This window comes from Giraffa tippelskirchi, chromosome 11, assembly GCF_054371585.1.
Source record: "Giraffa tippelskirchi isolate mGirTip1 chromosome 11, T2T-mGirTip1v1.2.pri, whole genome shotgun sequence".
Taxonomy (NCBI): Eukaryota; Metazoa; Chordata; class Mammalia; order Artiodactyla; family Giraffidae; genus Giraffa; species Giraffa tippelskirchi.
Genome location: NC_137285.1, coordinates 62,714,934 through 62,729,423, shown reverse-complemented (window position 1 = coordinate 62,729,423; position 14,490 = coordinate 62,714,934). Strand labels below are relative to the sequence as shown.

The 14,490-nt window shown below is 41.0% G+C and overlaps 1 protein-coding gene across 10 annotated transcripts in view; it reads right to left on the bottom strand.

Annotated features, from left to right (window-relative positions):
• Positions 1-1,568: 1,568 nt before the first annotated feature.
• ARFIP1 (ARF interacting protein 1) overlaps positions 1,569-14,490 on the bottom strand; it is a 135,802-nt gene continuing 122,880 nt past the window's right edge. For all 10 annotated transcript variants that reach the window (XM_081543660.1, XM_081543654.1, XM_081543658.1 and 7 more), the window contains one exon: positions 1,569-3,437. In XM_081543660.1, the coding sequence (XP_081399786.1) occupies positions 3,282-3,437 (156 nt within the window). In that variant the 3' untranslated portion in view covers positions 1,569-3,281. The remainder of the gene's footprint in view (positions 3,438-14,490) is intronic.

Below are 14,490 nucleotides of genomic sequence, written 5' to 3'. Positions count from 1 at the left end.
CTCCTTTGGACCTAACCCTTCTCTCTCAAGGTCTCCCTCGACCCCAGTTCCTGCTGGTGGAGGGCTAACCAGTTCCTGGATTGGTGCTGCTCGAGTCACATCAACTTTAAATATAAACCCCTACAATTTTTAATATGCCTCAGTTTATGTTTTAACAGGATGAAGAATTCAATTTCACAGACTTGCTCTTCAGTGCATTTTCTTTCTTGAATAATTTCTATTCCAATGAGAGAAAAGTTAGACATTTCTATCCATCCCTTGCCTCACACCCCACAATTCTCCAAATCCTGATGGTTCAGCCCTTACCTTCTTGACAATTTTTCCCTTTCCACTTAAATATTTATAAAATGATGTTCTGCTGATTATATGCATGGTGTCCTTTTTTTTTTTTTCCCTTTTTTATTTTTTATTTTTATTTATTTATTTTTTTGGTGTTCTGTTTCACATATGATAATATACATGTTTCAATGCTATTCTCCCAGAACGTCCCACCCTCACCTTCTCCCTCAGAGACCATAAAATTGTTCCATGCATCTGTGTCTCTTATTCTGTCTCGCATATAGGGTTATCGTTACCATCTTTCAAATTCCATATATATGCATTAGTATACTGTATTGTTGTTTTTCTTTCTGGCTTACTTCACTCTGTATAATGGTGTCCTTTTATGTGTACTGGCTTTAAAAAATATGCTAAACAGGCACATGTGTATAAATTGGCAAAATCTTTCTTGAAAGGCAACTGGCAATGCATAATAAATTCATACACTTTGTGAGGGCTCATATTCACTTTACGAATCTAACCTAAGGTAATAACCTGGTTTGTGTGTGTGTGAAAGGATATTCAAACTAGAGCTTATAATACAAACAACTGGTAACTAAAGTATCTACCATCAGGGGGAGTTGAGGGGTCCCATGCAGTACGTAATGATTTGCGAAGTTATCCTCAATTTTTGAGATTTTTCTTCTAATTTTTTTCTACTTAATACAATGAATATGAGTTGCTTTCCTAACAAAGTAAATAAACCACTGGCTAATATGTTAATTTGGCTACCCTGGTATGTCAATGGTAAAGAATCTGCCTGCCAATGCAGAAGATGAGGGTTCGATCCCTGGGTCAGGAAGATCCCCTGGAGAAGGAAATGGCAGCTCACTCCAGTATTCTTGCCTGGGAAATACCATGGACAGAGGAGCTTGGCGGGCTACAGTCCATGGGGTCACAAGAGTTGGATACAACTGAGCGACTAAACAACTTGTTGATTTCCTTATTTCTTTGGCACATGTACTCACTACTTAACATTACTGAAAATTTTAGTTTCTTCTGAAAATCATCAATCCGTGAAATGATTTAATTACTGAGCTACAGCTGTTACTGAAGTATGTAAGAGTGGACATGTTCTTCTCCCAGCAGAGTCCCACTGAGGGACAAGAGTAACTTACTGAAATAACACAACTCTAAGGGACAGAAGCACCGTTTTTATGGTCATTGTCACTGTTTTCAAAGGCAAATCACACGTCCTCTCTTTTTCCAAATAGTTGTTTCTTATTTTGAATTATGAAGAGGCAGAGATATGAGGTACTGCAGCAAACACGTTTAATAAGAATACAAAATTCACACCAGAGGCACATTCTGGGGAATGTAAATGAACTATCACAAGTAGTAATTCTGCTGGAAGAATAAAATAAGGCTCTCTCAGAGTACAAATATACAGGAGGGAATGATTTAAAATAGGTTTATGATTTACAGTCACATTACACTGTGTTAAACATTGAAAACAAGGATATTAATTAAAAAGCCAGCTAAATGGCATTTGAACATATATAACAAATCTTACAGTCCATGAAGTTCTGGTATAACAGTAATTTTAAGTACTTCATTTCAACACAAAAGAAATGAACAGGTGAAGAGATGCATCTCAAGATATTAATTTATGTCTATGACAAAAATCAAGAGAACTTATACTGAAAAAGGGTTACATTACTGATAAAATCACGCAGAAGGCCATAAAACAAAACCAACAGTGCTGAGCAGCTGACACTGTACTGGCCTTTCCAGCCCCTTCCTTCTTGCTGTCACCACACTGACCCACGGTACTTTTCCTTTACTCAAAGGCAAACAGGTCCTCCGTCTTCCCCTCTTGCAAAAGGAACAAAGAAAATCCAAATGGCAAATTCAAAAGTTGATTTCTCCATAAACCTTAAATGTGGCTTCATGAATATAAAGAAATTCAACATTTATACACAGTGCTCCTTTCCAAGGAAGGAACAGACACATCAAACATTATCTGAAAGGGGCTTCTTTATGGGTTTATGTACATCGGTTGAATGAGAATTACTGTATCTGAGAAGGCACACATCTGTGATTAAGGCTTAACCGGTATTGTTACATATGGAAGTCAATGAAAGCTGTCTAGGAATTCACTTCTGTCAAAATGGAATTTACCCAAAAACTAGCTTTCTAACAAGCACAGATTTCTACTCTAGTAACCATTGAGAATTTCTACTCCCAGATCCATCTGTCAAAAAAATTCTCTCAAGCAGGTTTCATTATGAATCAAAAGAAATTGCTAACAGAACTGCTCCATGACTTTGGGTGATACAAATTCTTAAGTTCAAAAGCCTCAAAGAAATGACAGTGTGATTCCTGCGTCTTGAAGAAAAAGTTTAAACAAAATTACAATGGTACAGATTCATTTTTAAAAAGGTATCTGCCACAACTCCACAAGCCAGTCAGTCAATCATCAGAGCTGCCGCCTCTGTGTGGGTGCTGCAGGAACACCGTATAATATTACTCTGCAAAATAGTCTCTTTTTCTCTTTAAGACAATACATGAAAATGACTCTCTTAAAGATGTTTAATATATTCTTATATAAAATATCTGATGTTGATACAAATCATGTAAACCTTCCTTTGGAAAAGTTACAACTGGTCCTCATTTGCAGGACCCAAAACCTTGAATTTTTATCTTTTCAGTGCAAATCTATATTAGGTGTTTTCAAACTACAGAAATAGCCATCAACCCTCACAATACAAAAGGATTTCTCAAAAAGGAAGATTATTGTGTTCAGGTTATAGAAATTATGTTTACATTAAAACCACCCACCTTCCCATCAAATTTAACAGCTCAATTGTTAAAGTATGAAAAAGGGAAAAATTAAAGCTGTTTGTGCAAGAATCACTACAATGGCTGTCGCCCCTTCCCTCCTCCCCCAACTCTGCTTAATTCTTACTAGGTTTGTTTAGAAATATAACAATGTGACTTTCTCTTTGTTTCCAGGTGTGATTTTACTGTTCTTCAAGCCAAGACGGGGCATCAACTCCAGGGGTTTTCAATTTGATATGGAACTGTTTAAGTGTCTGTTCAAGCTGCTTCTGATTCCCAGCAAAGTAAGCGGCAATGGCATTGTGAAAAAGGACCAGCTGATTGTGTAATACTTTAACCTGTGAACAGAGGAGAGTTATAAGGCCGAGCATTAATTAACACCAATGACAATAAAATATAAGGTGATTTGTTACATGTCTTAATAAAAGAGCATATCTCTCCTGAGGAAAAGTTGTTTTGACAAAGTATTTCACACATACCAATTGTATACAGCTCTGCAAAGTCACTGACCCTTTCATAGCTTTTTAACTTCCCTGAAGGGAATAGATCAGTTTAATAAGATGCTAACCATATTCAAACATTAGTGAGCATACCTTAATTTAAAAATATCAGTAGGCTCCTCTTTAAACTAAGTATGTTCAAAGTCAAAGAAGCAAAATTATATATAAATAACTACTAGATGATATATGATCAGTGCCAAGTATGGACATCATTAAGGCTACACTTTAAGTGAAAACTGAGTATTTAAAAGACTGGATACTTTTAAATACTGCTGTTCTCTGCAAAGATTGGAGAAGTGGTGGCAAGAGTCGCCCAGAAAGGCAATTTACTTAAAGCTCATATGCCCCTCAGTTATTTTCAACTGTTTATTACTTCGAATGATATGAGTATGTTTTAACCAGGTAACACTATTTCTGCTGCTGCTGCTGCTAAGTCGCTTCAGTTGTGTCCGACTGTGTGTGACCCCATGGACAGCAGCTCACCAGGCTCCGCCGTCCCTAGGATTCTCCAGGCAAGAATACTGGAGTGGGTTGCCATTTCCTTCTCCACTGCATGAAAGGGAAAAGTGAAAGTGAAGTCGCTCAGTCGTGTCCGACTCTTAGCGACCCCGTGGACTGTAGCCTACCAGGCTCCTCCATCCATGGGATTTTCCAGGCAAGAGGACTGGAGTGGGGTGCCACTGCCTTCTCTGACACTATTTCTAGGACTCTTCTATTTAAAGATACCAGCAAAATATTACTAAGATACTATGAATGAAGTGTTTCCTTAAGTCTTATTTATGAGTGCAAACTGTTCAACAATAAAGTATAAAATTTACCCATCCAATGCAGTATTCACTAAAACAGCAATTTTAATAATTTTTATCTGATATATGATAGTAAGTGAAAAAATAAATATAACGTATATGATAAGACATCTGTATTCACTATTAACACACATGCATGGTCTCTAGCCATTTCTTTGTCTATGTACCTCTATAAAGGAAAACACTTAATACATTTATATTGGATATTTTGATTTGTAAAGCCTTTATTTTTAAGATTAAAATATTGTAAAAATGGCATATGCTCAAAATTTTAAAGTAAAGTCTCCACTCTGCATTTATTCCTCTCCTTCCCACCCAAGAGAATCACTGTTAGCATTTTATTGTGTATCCGTTGAGAAATTTTCTAGGGTTACATACAATATTTAAAAACATAAATGGACTGTATTATGCACACTTAGGGCTTCCCTTGTGGCTTAGAAGGTAAAGAATCTGCCTGTGATGCAGGAGACACAGGTTTGATCCCTGGGTGGGGAAGATCCCTGGCGAAGAGAATGGCTACCCACCCAAGTATTCTTGCCTGGAAAATCCATGGATAGAGGAGTCTGGTGGGCTATAGTCCACGGGGTTGCAAAGAGCTGGACACGACTGATTAACACTTTCACTTTCTACACACACTTTCACTAACAGATTTTTACTTAAAGTATCTTAGAAAACTTTTTATTTCATTCACTTATTCATTCAACAGAGATTAAGTACCTTCTAAATGCCAGGTACTGTTCTAGGAGATACAGAAAAACATTCCTTCCCTCCCAAGCTTACATTCTTTTTTTTAATTAATTAATTTGAATTAGAGGCTAATTACTTTACAATATTGTAGTGGTTTTTGCCATACACTGATATGAATCAGCCGTGGGTTTACCTGTGTTCCCCATCCTGAACCCCCCTCCCACCTCCTTCCCCACCCCATCCCTCTGGGTCATCCCAGTGCACCAGCCCTGAGCACCCTGTCTCATGCATCGAACCTGGACTGGCGATCTATTTCACATATGATAATATACATGTTTCAATGCTATTCTCTCAAATCATCTCACCCTCACCTTCTCTCACTGAATCCAAAAGTCTGTTCTTTACATCTGTGTCTCTTTTGCTGTCTCATATATAGGGTCATTGTTACCACCTTTCTAAATTCCATATATATGCGTTAGTATACTGTATTGGTGTTTCTCTTTCTGACTTACTTCACTCTGTATAACAGGTTCCAAGTTCATCCACCTCATTAGGACTGACTCAAACGCCTTCTTCCAAGCTTACATTCTTAAGGGACTGGGAAGGTAGGAGGCAGGTAAGAAACAAAGTAAGTACTGACCCTGGGGTATGAATAGCTCAAGCCTTGAGAAGAGGGGTTAACATTCAGGGCATCTGAAGCTGGTGATTCAACTGAAGTTGTTTAAAAAAATAAAAGGAATTTTTTTCCTTTTTCTCTGACAAAGATAAGATTTCTGGCAAGGAGATAGTTTAACAGGGCCAGATAGCATGAAATGACGACAACTAAAAGAATACCTTGAATTCATCTGGTCAGAAATTTAAGGCCTGCAAATTTAAGGCCTTGCAAATTTAAGGCCTAAATGAAAGGCTTTGGTACCAGGTATAAGGACAACACAACACCTTTAACACTATGTACCAGGCACCGGACTAGGGATACAAGAACACAAGGCTGACTGAAGCAGAGGGCATGGAAAATGATGACTAATATGATAAACGGGCAGTAAAAGTACATCTTGTTAACTTAAAAAAAAAAAAAAAAAGGCACTTGTGGGGAGAAGAGGGTTTTTTTCAAGATAGGTTGAATAGGAACATTGGGATGGCAGAACTCTAACTCCCCTGGCCCTCTGGTTCTGAGATAAGGGGGATGTTGACGGACCTCCACTCAGGAGACAGTATGATCACAGGAAGTGCAGGTTCCTAGAAGGCAACTGGGCTTCCCTGGTGGCTCAGACGGTAAAGAAGCCACTGGCAATGCAGGAGACTCCGGTTCGATTCCTGGGTTAGGAAAATCCCCTGTAGAAGGGATAGGGTACCCACTCTAGTACTCTTGCCTGGAGAATCCCCATGGACAGAGTGACCTGGAGGGCTTCAGTCCATGAGGTCACAAAGAGTAGACACGACTGAGCGCCTAAGCAGAGAGAAGGCAATGAGGAGGTGAGCAAAGTAAACCATTATGATAACTTTCAACAGTGGCACCAATCACCCCTCTCACTCCACACCCTTGGGGAGGCTGCTACAGTGACAATGAGCTTAGCCTGCAAAATTTGGAAAGTGAGGCCTAATAAACAAGTGCCGGCCATGTGGGATTACTGCTGCTGCAGTGTGAGGAAGCCCCGTCTAGCCTCCCTTCCGGATGGAAGCCCACAGGGATGGAGGTCCAATGGTTCCAGCTGCTCCCAGAGCCCAGTGGGCCTTCCAGCTGAAAGACACCAGGCAACTGTGGGAAATAACAGTGCTCTAGGTTACTAAGTTCTGGGGGTTTTTGTTGGACAGCAAAAGAGGTGCAGCCATGAAAAAGGTTAAGAATGTGCTTTCCTGGGAATTAATAAGGGTTTAGAAAACACAGTGAAAAGGAGGAAAAATCAGAGGCAGAACGATAGGCCTGGAAGGAGGAAAAGCTAATAAGCAGAGTGGTTGCGATACATGAGAGAAATTGAGAGAGAAAGCAGCTGTGGAACAGATAAGCAAGCAAGGAAGGCAAAACTGACATGGATAGAACAGGGTAGTCACACAGGTAGCTGGAGAAGCCCCAATAGAGGATTATAAGTAGAGAGGGAAACCTAGGGAACTTTGGGAGACGGCTGTAAGTTAATGATCGTTCAAGAAAGCTATCAGAACATCGTGGAACAGAGCAGCCTGCTTAACCATAAAAGCACGAGATATGCCCCAGGTCATTAAGTGAAAGAAAAAATGCTACCATCCTTCTGCTGCTGTGAATAAGTGCTATGATCACAGTTTGACCTCGTAGGGTCAGACACGCTCCTGCAGGATATTGTTGGGGGCTAGGGATGTAAGCCTGAGGTCTAATGAAGAAGGCAGTCTTTTCCTCACCCCCACTCTCCTTAGATTATAAAAATGCAGCTGCTTAATCCTGGGGCACAGGCCTCCTGACTGCCCGACCGCATCTCTCACAAGCATCCTATATCAATACATCTGCTTCTTGCCTATCACTGTGCCTCTCGCTGAATTCCTTCTGCGCTGAGACACAAAGAACCTGGGCCTCAGTAAGTCCAGTCACCAGGTGAGTGATTCTAAAAGCACATGGGTTCAAGTCCCAATCTGAGTCACATGGTTTCAAAACTGCTACTAACCAGCCTCAAGACCTAAGTGCAGTTTATGAGTAAATGGAATATGGATTCGTTGAGAAATTTTATTTCTAATTCTCTGACCATACTTGCATTAGCTTCAGCTGATACTGGGCACAGCCCCCACCTCCCCAGATTCGTATTTGTTATTCATCTAGATCATTAGTAAAATATCCCTATTACTAGTACCGCTCTTTCATAGAAATTACCAGAAGGAGCTCTGGAATCAGGAAGCATAGGTGCCAGGCCTGGCTGTATCACTTTCCCGTGGTACCAGGCACAGGGCCCTTCTCACTTCACTGGCCAAGGTCTTTATCTGTCCATTAGGGCTGCCATGACCGAGAACTGAGTGTGTAGAGCTGCTGAAAGGTTAAATGAAATGAGATACTACCTAGTACACTGTCTGACACTGACATCATTCGATTTCAGTGGAATCTAAATTTACCTATTTGACGGTTTAAACCTCCAAACGACATTGACTTTTTTTAGTGAGATAAAATTTCCTTTATTTAGAACCCATCGATTTGGAACTTGAAAGAAGTAGGAGTGTGATCCTGTGATTTATAATAAGAAATACATACTTTGTTTTGGTCACATTCTAGGCACAGAGCTCCTAAAACCTGTTAATATCCTAAGTGATAAGAGCCAAGGAGGTATCTTTAGTTGCAATATTTGGTCTCTGGTTCTGTTCCTGTAATAGTCCCAGAGCTGTTAAAGGTGAAAGGAGTGTCTTTTGTTATTCACAACAAGCACTTTTCAACCACACCAGCCTTTATGTTAGTAAGATTCCTGGAAAGCCCCTAAATAACCATAGCTTGAGACTGGTTGCCAGGGGAACTAAATTGTGATTAGATGGGAATTTTCACCCTCACCCCGCAACCTCTGGACAATTATTTAATCAGCCGTGTCCACACAACGAAGCCTGTGTAAAAGTCCCTACAGTACCCGGTCTGGACAGTGTCTCAGCTGGCTGATGCATCCACAAACAAGGAGGATGGTGCATCCAAACCCCACGTGCACAAGAGCTTGTGTTCAGAGCCCTTCCAGACCTTGCCCAATGGACATCTTCATCTTTAATACTTCTGTAATGAACCGGTAATGTAATAAGTAAACTGCTTCCTGAGCTCTGTGAGCTGCGCTAACAAATGGCTGAGCTTCCTGAGGAGCTGTGGGAACCACTTTACAGTGACCGGTCAGAAGCACAGGTGATGCCTCAGAGTTTCCTCTGTGTGTGCAGGGGGTGCTGAGGGCAGGGCCGCAGGGTCAGAAGTCAACTGAATTTCAGGACACCCAGCGAGTGTCCAGAAAGTCAGAGAACTGGTCTGAGTGGAAGAAAAATACCCACATACAACTGATGTTAGAAAAGTGTTGTAAGTGAAACAAGAATCAGAGTTTTACTTTTCCAAGACAGCAAGTGATGTGACGTCTGCCCGAGCACAATGAGAAAAGGCGTGCACTAAGCGGATAAACGTTGCTGACGAGAGTGCATGGACGCAGTCGGTTCATCCACACTGCCTGCCTCGACAAGGCCTTCAGTCGAAGAGCAGAGATGCTGCAGAAGGAGTTCCTCTGCCTGATGGATCACCTCAGAAGAACCTCTAAGGGTCCCTCTATAACCCCATGATTCTGCACTTCTGAAATGAACACATGTTTCAAGCGCCAAGAAGACATTTAATTTCTTCCTAACTATCCTTTGGTTAACAACATTCAAGTTAACAGTATTACATTAAAAATTTGTTTAAACATCCTTAATACAGACTTTAATTAATCCATATTGATCTCCTTTTCTATGTCTAGACAGAAAAGTTTTGCATGGCAACCACTTTTAAAACAAGCTTTAAAATGAAAACTGATTTGTCTAAGTATCTACTAAGATAAGGTCAAACTATTAAAGTTATAACCTGGGTTTACCTCACATGAGTGGAGTTTGATTTCAGGATCACATCTTTTTCCTGTAAGCCACTACAGTCAATGAAAACTGTTGTTGTTTTGTCACTAAGTCATGTCCAACTCTTTTGCAACCCCATGGACTCAGCCTGCCAGGCTCCTCTGTCCCTGGGATCTCCCAGGCAACAGTACTGGAGTGGGTTGCCATTTCCTTCTCCAGGGGATCTTCCCGACCCAGGGATCGGACCTGCATCACCCACACTGGCAGGCTGAGTCACCAGGAATGCCACAATGAAAATCACAGCTAGAAAAAAGAAGTAAAATGAAACATTACAGGCTAGCTCTCATCTGATTCCTATTTACGTAAGACTGTTTTCCAAAACTGACCTGTTCTCAGTCACCTCTGCCAGTGTGACTGAGTTTCAGATCTCTTCTGGAGAACAGACGGTCAAGGACTGGTCAGAGGAGAGCTCTGAGGGCAGTATATGCTGCTGCTGCTGCTGCTAAGTCACTTCAGTCGCGTCCGACTCTTAGCGACCCCATGGACTGTAGCCTACCAGGCTCCTCCGTCCATGGGATTTTCCAGGCAAGAGTACTGGAGTGGGGTGCCATTGCCTTCTCTGCGAGGGCAGTATACTTGGACAGAAGGGTGGGAAAGTTTCCAGATGACCTTAGGTATCAAAGAACTTCTTAAAGATAAACAAGCATAAGTTATGAAGAAGAGACTGTTAAATTCAATTACTTTAAAATCTAGAATCCTCTTCACCCAAAGACAGTGAAAATACAAGCTACAAAGTGGGGAAAGGGGTCTGCATTACAGGCTCTGACAAAGGGTACGTATGCAGAAAACGTGAAGGGCTCCCACACACCAACAACCCAGTCAAAAAAAGCAGATAACATGGATGTGCATTTTACAGAAGAGGAAATAGAAGTGGCCAATTAAATCTGAAATGACATCAGCCTCACAAGAAAATAGGAAAATGCACATTAAGACTGATATGTTATTTTTTATCTTCTACCTTAGGAAAACTTCATAGCAATTCTTGTACACTGCCAATTGGTGTATAAATTTGTACAGCTACTTTTGAAAACAGTTTGGCATTAACAAGTAAAATTAAAGATGCATATACCCTATGGAACAGCAATTTAACTCATAAAAACATGCCCTAGAAAAACTTACACGTGTTCCACGAGACACGGGGCTTTACTGACGGCTCAGATGGCAAAGAATCCGCCTGCAATGCAGGAGACCTGGGTTCAATCCCTGGGTTGGGAAGATCCTCTGGAGGAGGGCATGGCAATCCACTCCCATATCTTGCCTAAAGAATTCCATGGACAGAGAAGCCTGGCGAGCTACAGTCCATAGTGTTGTAAAGAGTTGGACATGACTGAACGACTAACACTTTTACATGAGACAGGCACAAATATGTTCACAACAACACTGTTTTTAGCATAAAAATACAAGAAAACAACCCCAAATTTGTATTTACAAGAAAATCGATAAACTACAGTTTCCTTAAGGAATGGGGATACTATTAATATACAGGTGTGAAAATAAATGAACTAGAGCTCCATGCATCAACATAGATGGCTCTCAGATCAGAAAGAACAAAACAGAATACTCACAGCAGGATTCCATTTATATAAAGTTCAAAAACACATGTAACTGAATGAGACATTCACATGTAGTAAAATCACACAGAAAACCAACAACAACAATAAGAAAAACTCAGAACAAGGGTTATAGAGGGAGCAGATGAGGGAAAATGAGATAAGGGAAAGCACCAAGGAGGCTTCAGACGCACTGACAGTTTTGTTCCTTAACCTGGGTGGCAGGACAGTGGCTGCTATTTGTTGTTGTTACTATTTATACCTTGCCTGTATGTTAAAACATTCTTTTGAATGTGTTTAACATTTTTAATTATTAAAATAAAGGAAAGGTTAAAAAAGATAATGTCTCCACTTTATATTCAGAGGAAAAAAAATAATTGCACCTAAAATGTTACTTACATTCATTCACTCAGTAAATATTACCAGGGTCTGGTGTTAGGCATTACTCTAAGGGCTGGAATGCAAGCAAGCAACAAAACAGACAATTCTCAAAAAGCTTACGTTCTATTGAGGGAATAAAGAGAAATACAATCTGTAGAGTTCACAGTAGGTCAGATGATGACACTTGTTACAAAGGAAAACAAAGCAGCAAAGGAGAGTATGAGATGTGTGTACCAGAGAGGTGTGGCAATGTGAAGAGGAGGGCTAATAGTATGAAAAGATACATGCAGTGACCATTACAGCACTGTTCACAACAGCCAACACCTGGAATCAACCTATACGTCCATCAGCACAGGAATGGGTAAAGAAGGTGTGGTACACAAACACAACGGAATGTTACTATTATTCAGCTATAAAAAAGAACGAGAGAGCCACCTGCAGTAACACGGACGGACCTAGAGATTATCATCCTATGTGAAGTCAGACAAAGATAAATGTAATACTCTATAACTCAGGCGGAATCTGTTTTTCAAAAAACAACACAAAGGATACAAATTCATTTCCAAAACAGAAATATACTCACAGATTTTGAAAACAAACATGGTTACCAAAGGGGACACATGGGAGGGAAGGATAAATCGGGAGTTCAGGATTAACATACACACACTACTATACACAGAATATCTAGGGAACTGACAAGGATCTACTGCACAGCACAGGAAACTCTACTCAATAATCCGTAGTAACCTATGTGGGAAAAGAATCCAAAAAAGATGAGTATATGTATATGTATGACTGAGTCATCTTCTGTACACCTGAAACTAACAACAACATAAATTTAAAAAAAATGAAGGCCAGAAGAGGTCTCACTACGGTGACATTTGAATAAAGACCTAAAGTGAAAGGAGAGGAAAAAGGAGAAGAGGAGAGTGAAAAAGCTGACTTAAAACTCCACATTCAGAAAACTAAGATCATGGCCTCTGGTCCCATCACTTCATGGCAAACAGATGGGGAAACAGTGACAGACTTTATTTTCTTGGGCTCCAAAATCACTGCAGATGGTGACTGCAGCCATGAAATGAAAAGATGCTTGCTCCTTGGATGAAAAGCTATGACCAATCTTCACAGCACATTAAAAAGCAGAGACATTACTTTGCCAACAAAGGTCCGTCTAGTCAAAGTTATGGTTTTTCCAAAAGTCATGTATGGATGTGAGAGTTGGATTATAAAGGAAGCTGAGTGCCGAAGAATTGATGCTTTTGAACTGTGGTGTTGGAGAAGACTCTTGAGAGTCCCTTGGACAGCAAGGAGATCCAACCGGTCAATCTTAAAGGAGGTCAGTCCTGAATATTCACTGGAAGGACTGATGCTGAAGCTGAAACTCTAATACTTTGGCCACCTGATGTAAAGAACTGACTCATTAGAAAAGACCCTGATGCTGGGAAAGATTGAAAGCAGGAGGAAAAGGGGACAACAGAGGATGAGATGGTTGGATGGTATCACTGACTCAATGGACATGAGTTTGAGCAAGCTCCGGGAGTTGGTGATGGACAGGGAAGCCTGGCGTGCTGCAGTCCATGGGGTTGCAAAGAGTGACTGAACTGAACTGAAGTGAAAGTTGTTCAGTTGTGTCTGACTCTTTGTGACCCCAGCAACTAAACAGTCCATGGCATTCTCTAGGCCAGAATACTAGAGTAGGTAGCTTTTCCCTTCTCCAGGGGATCAAGGATCCCAACCCAAGGATCAACCCAGGTCTCTCATATTGCGGGCAGATTCTTTACCAGCTGAGCCACAAGGGAAGCCCAAGAATACTGGAGTACGTAGCCTATCCTTTCTCCAGCAGATCTTCCCGACCCAGGAATCGAACTGGGTCTCCTGCACTGAAGGCAGATTCTTTACCAACTGAGCTCTCAGGGAAGCCACAGGAAGTAAGAAAATGAGCCAAATTTAAAATGCTTAGAAGAACACCTCAGAGAGAGGAAATGGCAAGTGCAAAGGTCCTGTGCTGGGCGGGGGGGGGTGTGTTTGAGAAACGCTAACAAGGCCAGTGTGACTGGAGTTGAGGGAGTCTGGTGGGAGATGAGGTCAAACAGGTAATGAGGGGTTAGACGGTGTGAGAGCTCAGATGTCATTAGAAAGACTCTAGCTACTTTTCTCAGTGAGATGCTAAGGCACTAAAAGATGCTGAACAGAAAACTGCAATACCTAACTCAGATAACACACACGCACGGGTAGAACTAGGAAGACCTGCTGGAATGCTTCAGCAGCAACTCAGGTGAGGTGACCGAGGCCCGGACCCAAGTGGTGACAAGGCAAGCCGTGAGAAGAGGTGGGCTTCTCAGTGTGTGGGTGGGGCCAGCAGAAAGAGCGAGAGGTGGGGTGCAAGAGAAAGAGAACCAAGACGGTATTAAGATTTTGCCCTGAATGACTGAAGCTGACATACAGTTACGTGGCAAGATTATGGAGGACGGGAAAGGGGATATTAGGAGCTCAGTTTTGGACAAATTCGAGATGCTTTTCAAATAAACATGAAATGAAATGTTCAATAGGCAACTGTAATTTTGAGACCACCACCACACTAATGGTAGAGAACAAAGAGGAACTAAAGAGCCTGATGATGAAGGTGAAAGAGGAGAGTGAAAAAGCTGGCTTAAAACTCAACATTCGAAAAACTAACATCATGGCATATGGTCCCATCACTTCATGGCAAATAGATGGGGAAATAATGGAAACATTATTAAATATTTATATTTAATTATTAATATTATTTAAAGACTTTAATATTATTAAAGTCTGTGACAGACTTTATTTTCTTGCGCTCCAAAATCACTGGGGATGGTGACTGTAGCCATGAAATTAAAAGACGCTTGCTCCCTGAAGAAAAGCTATGACAAA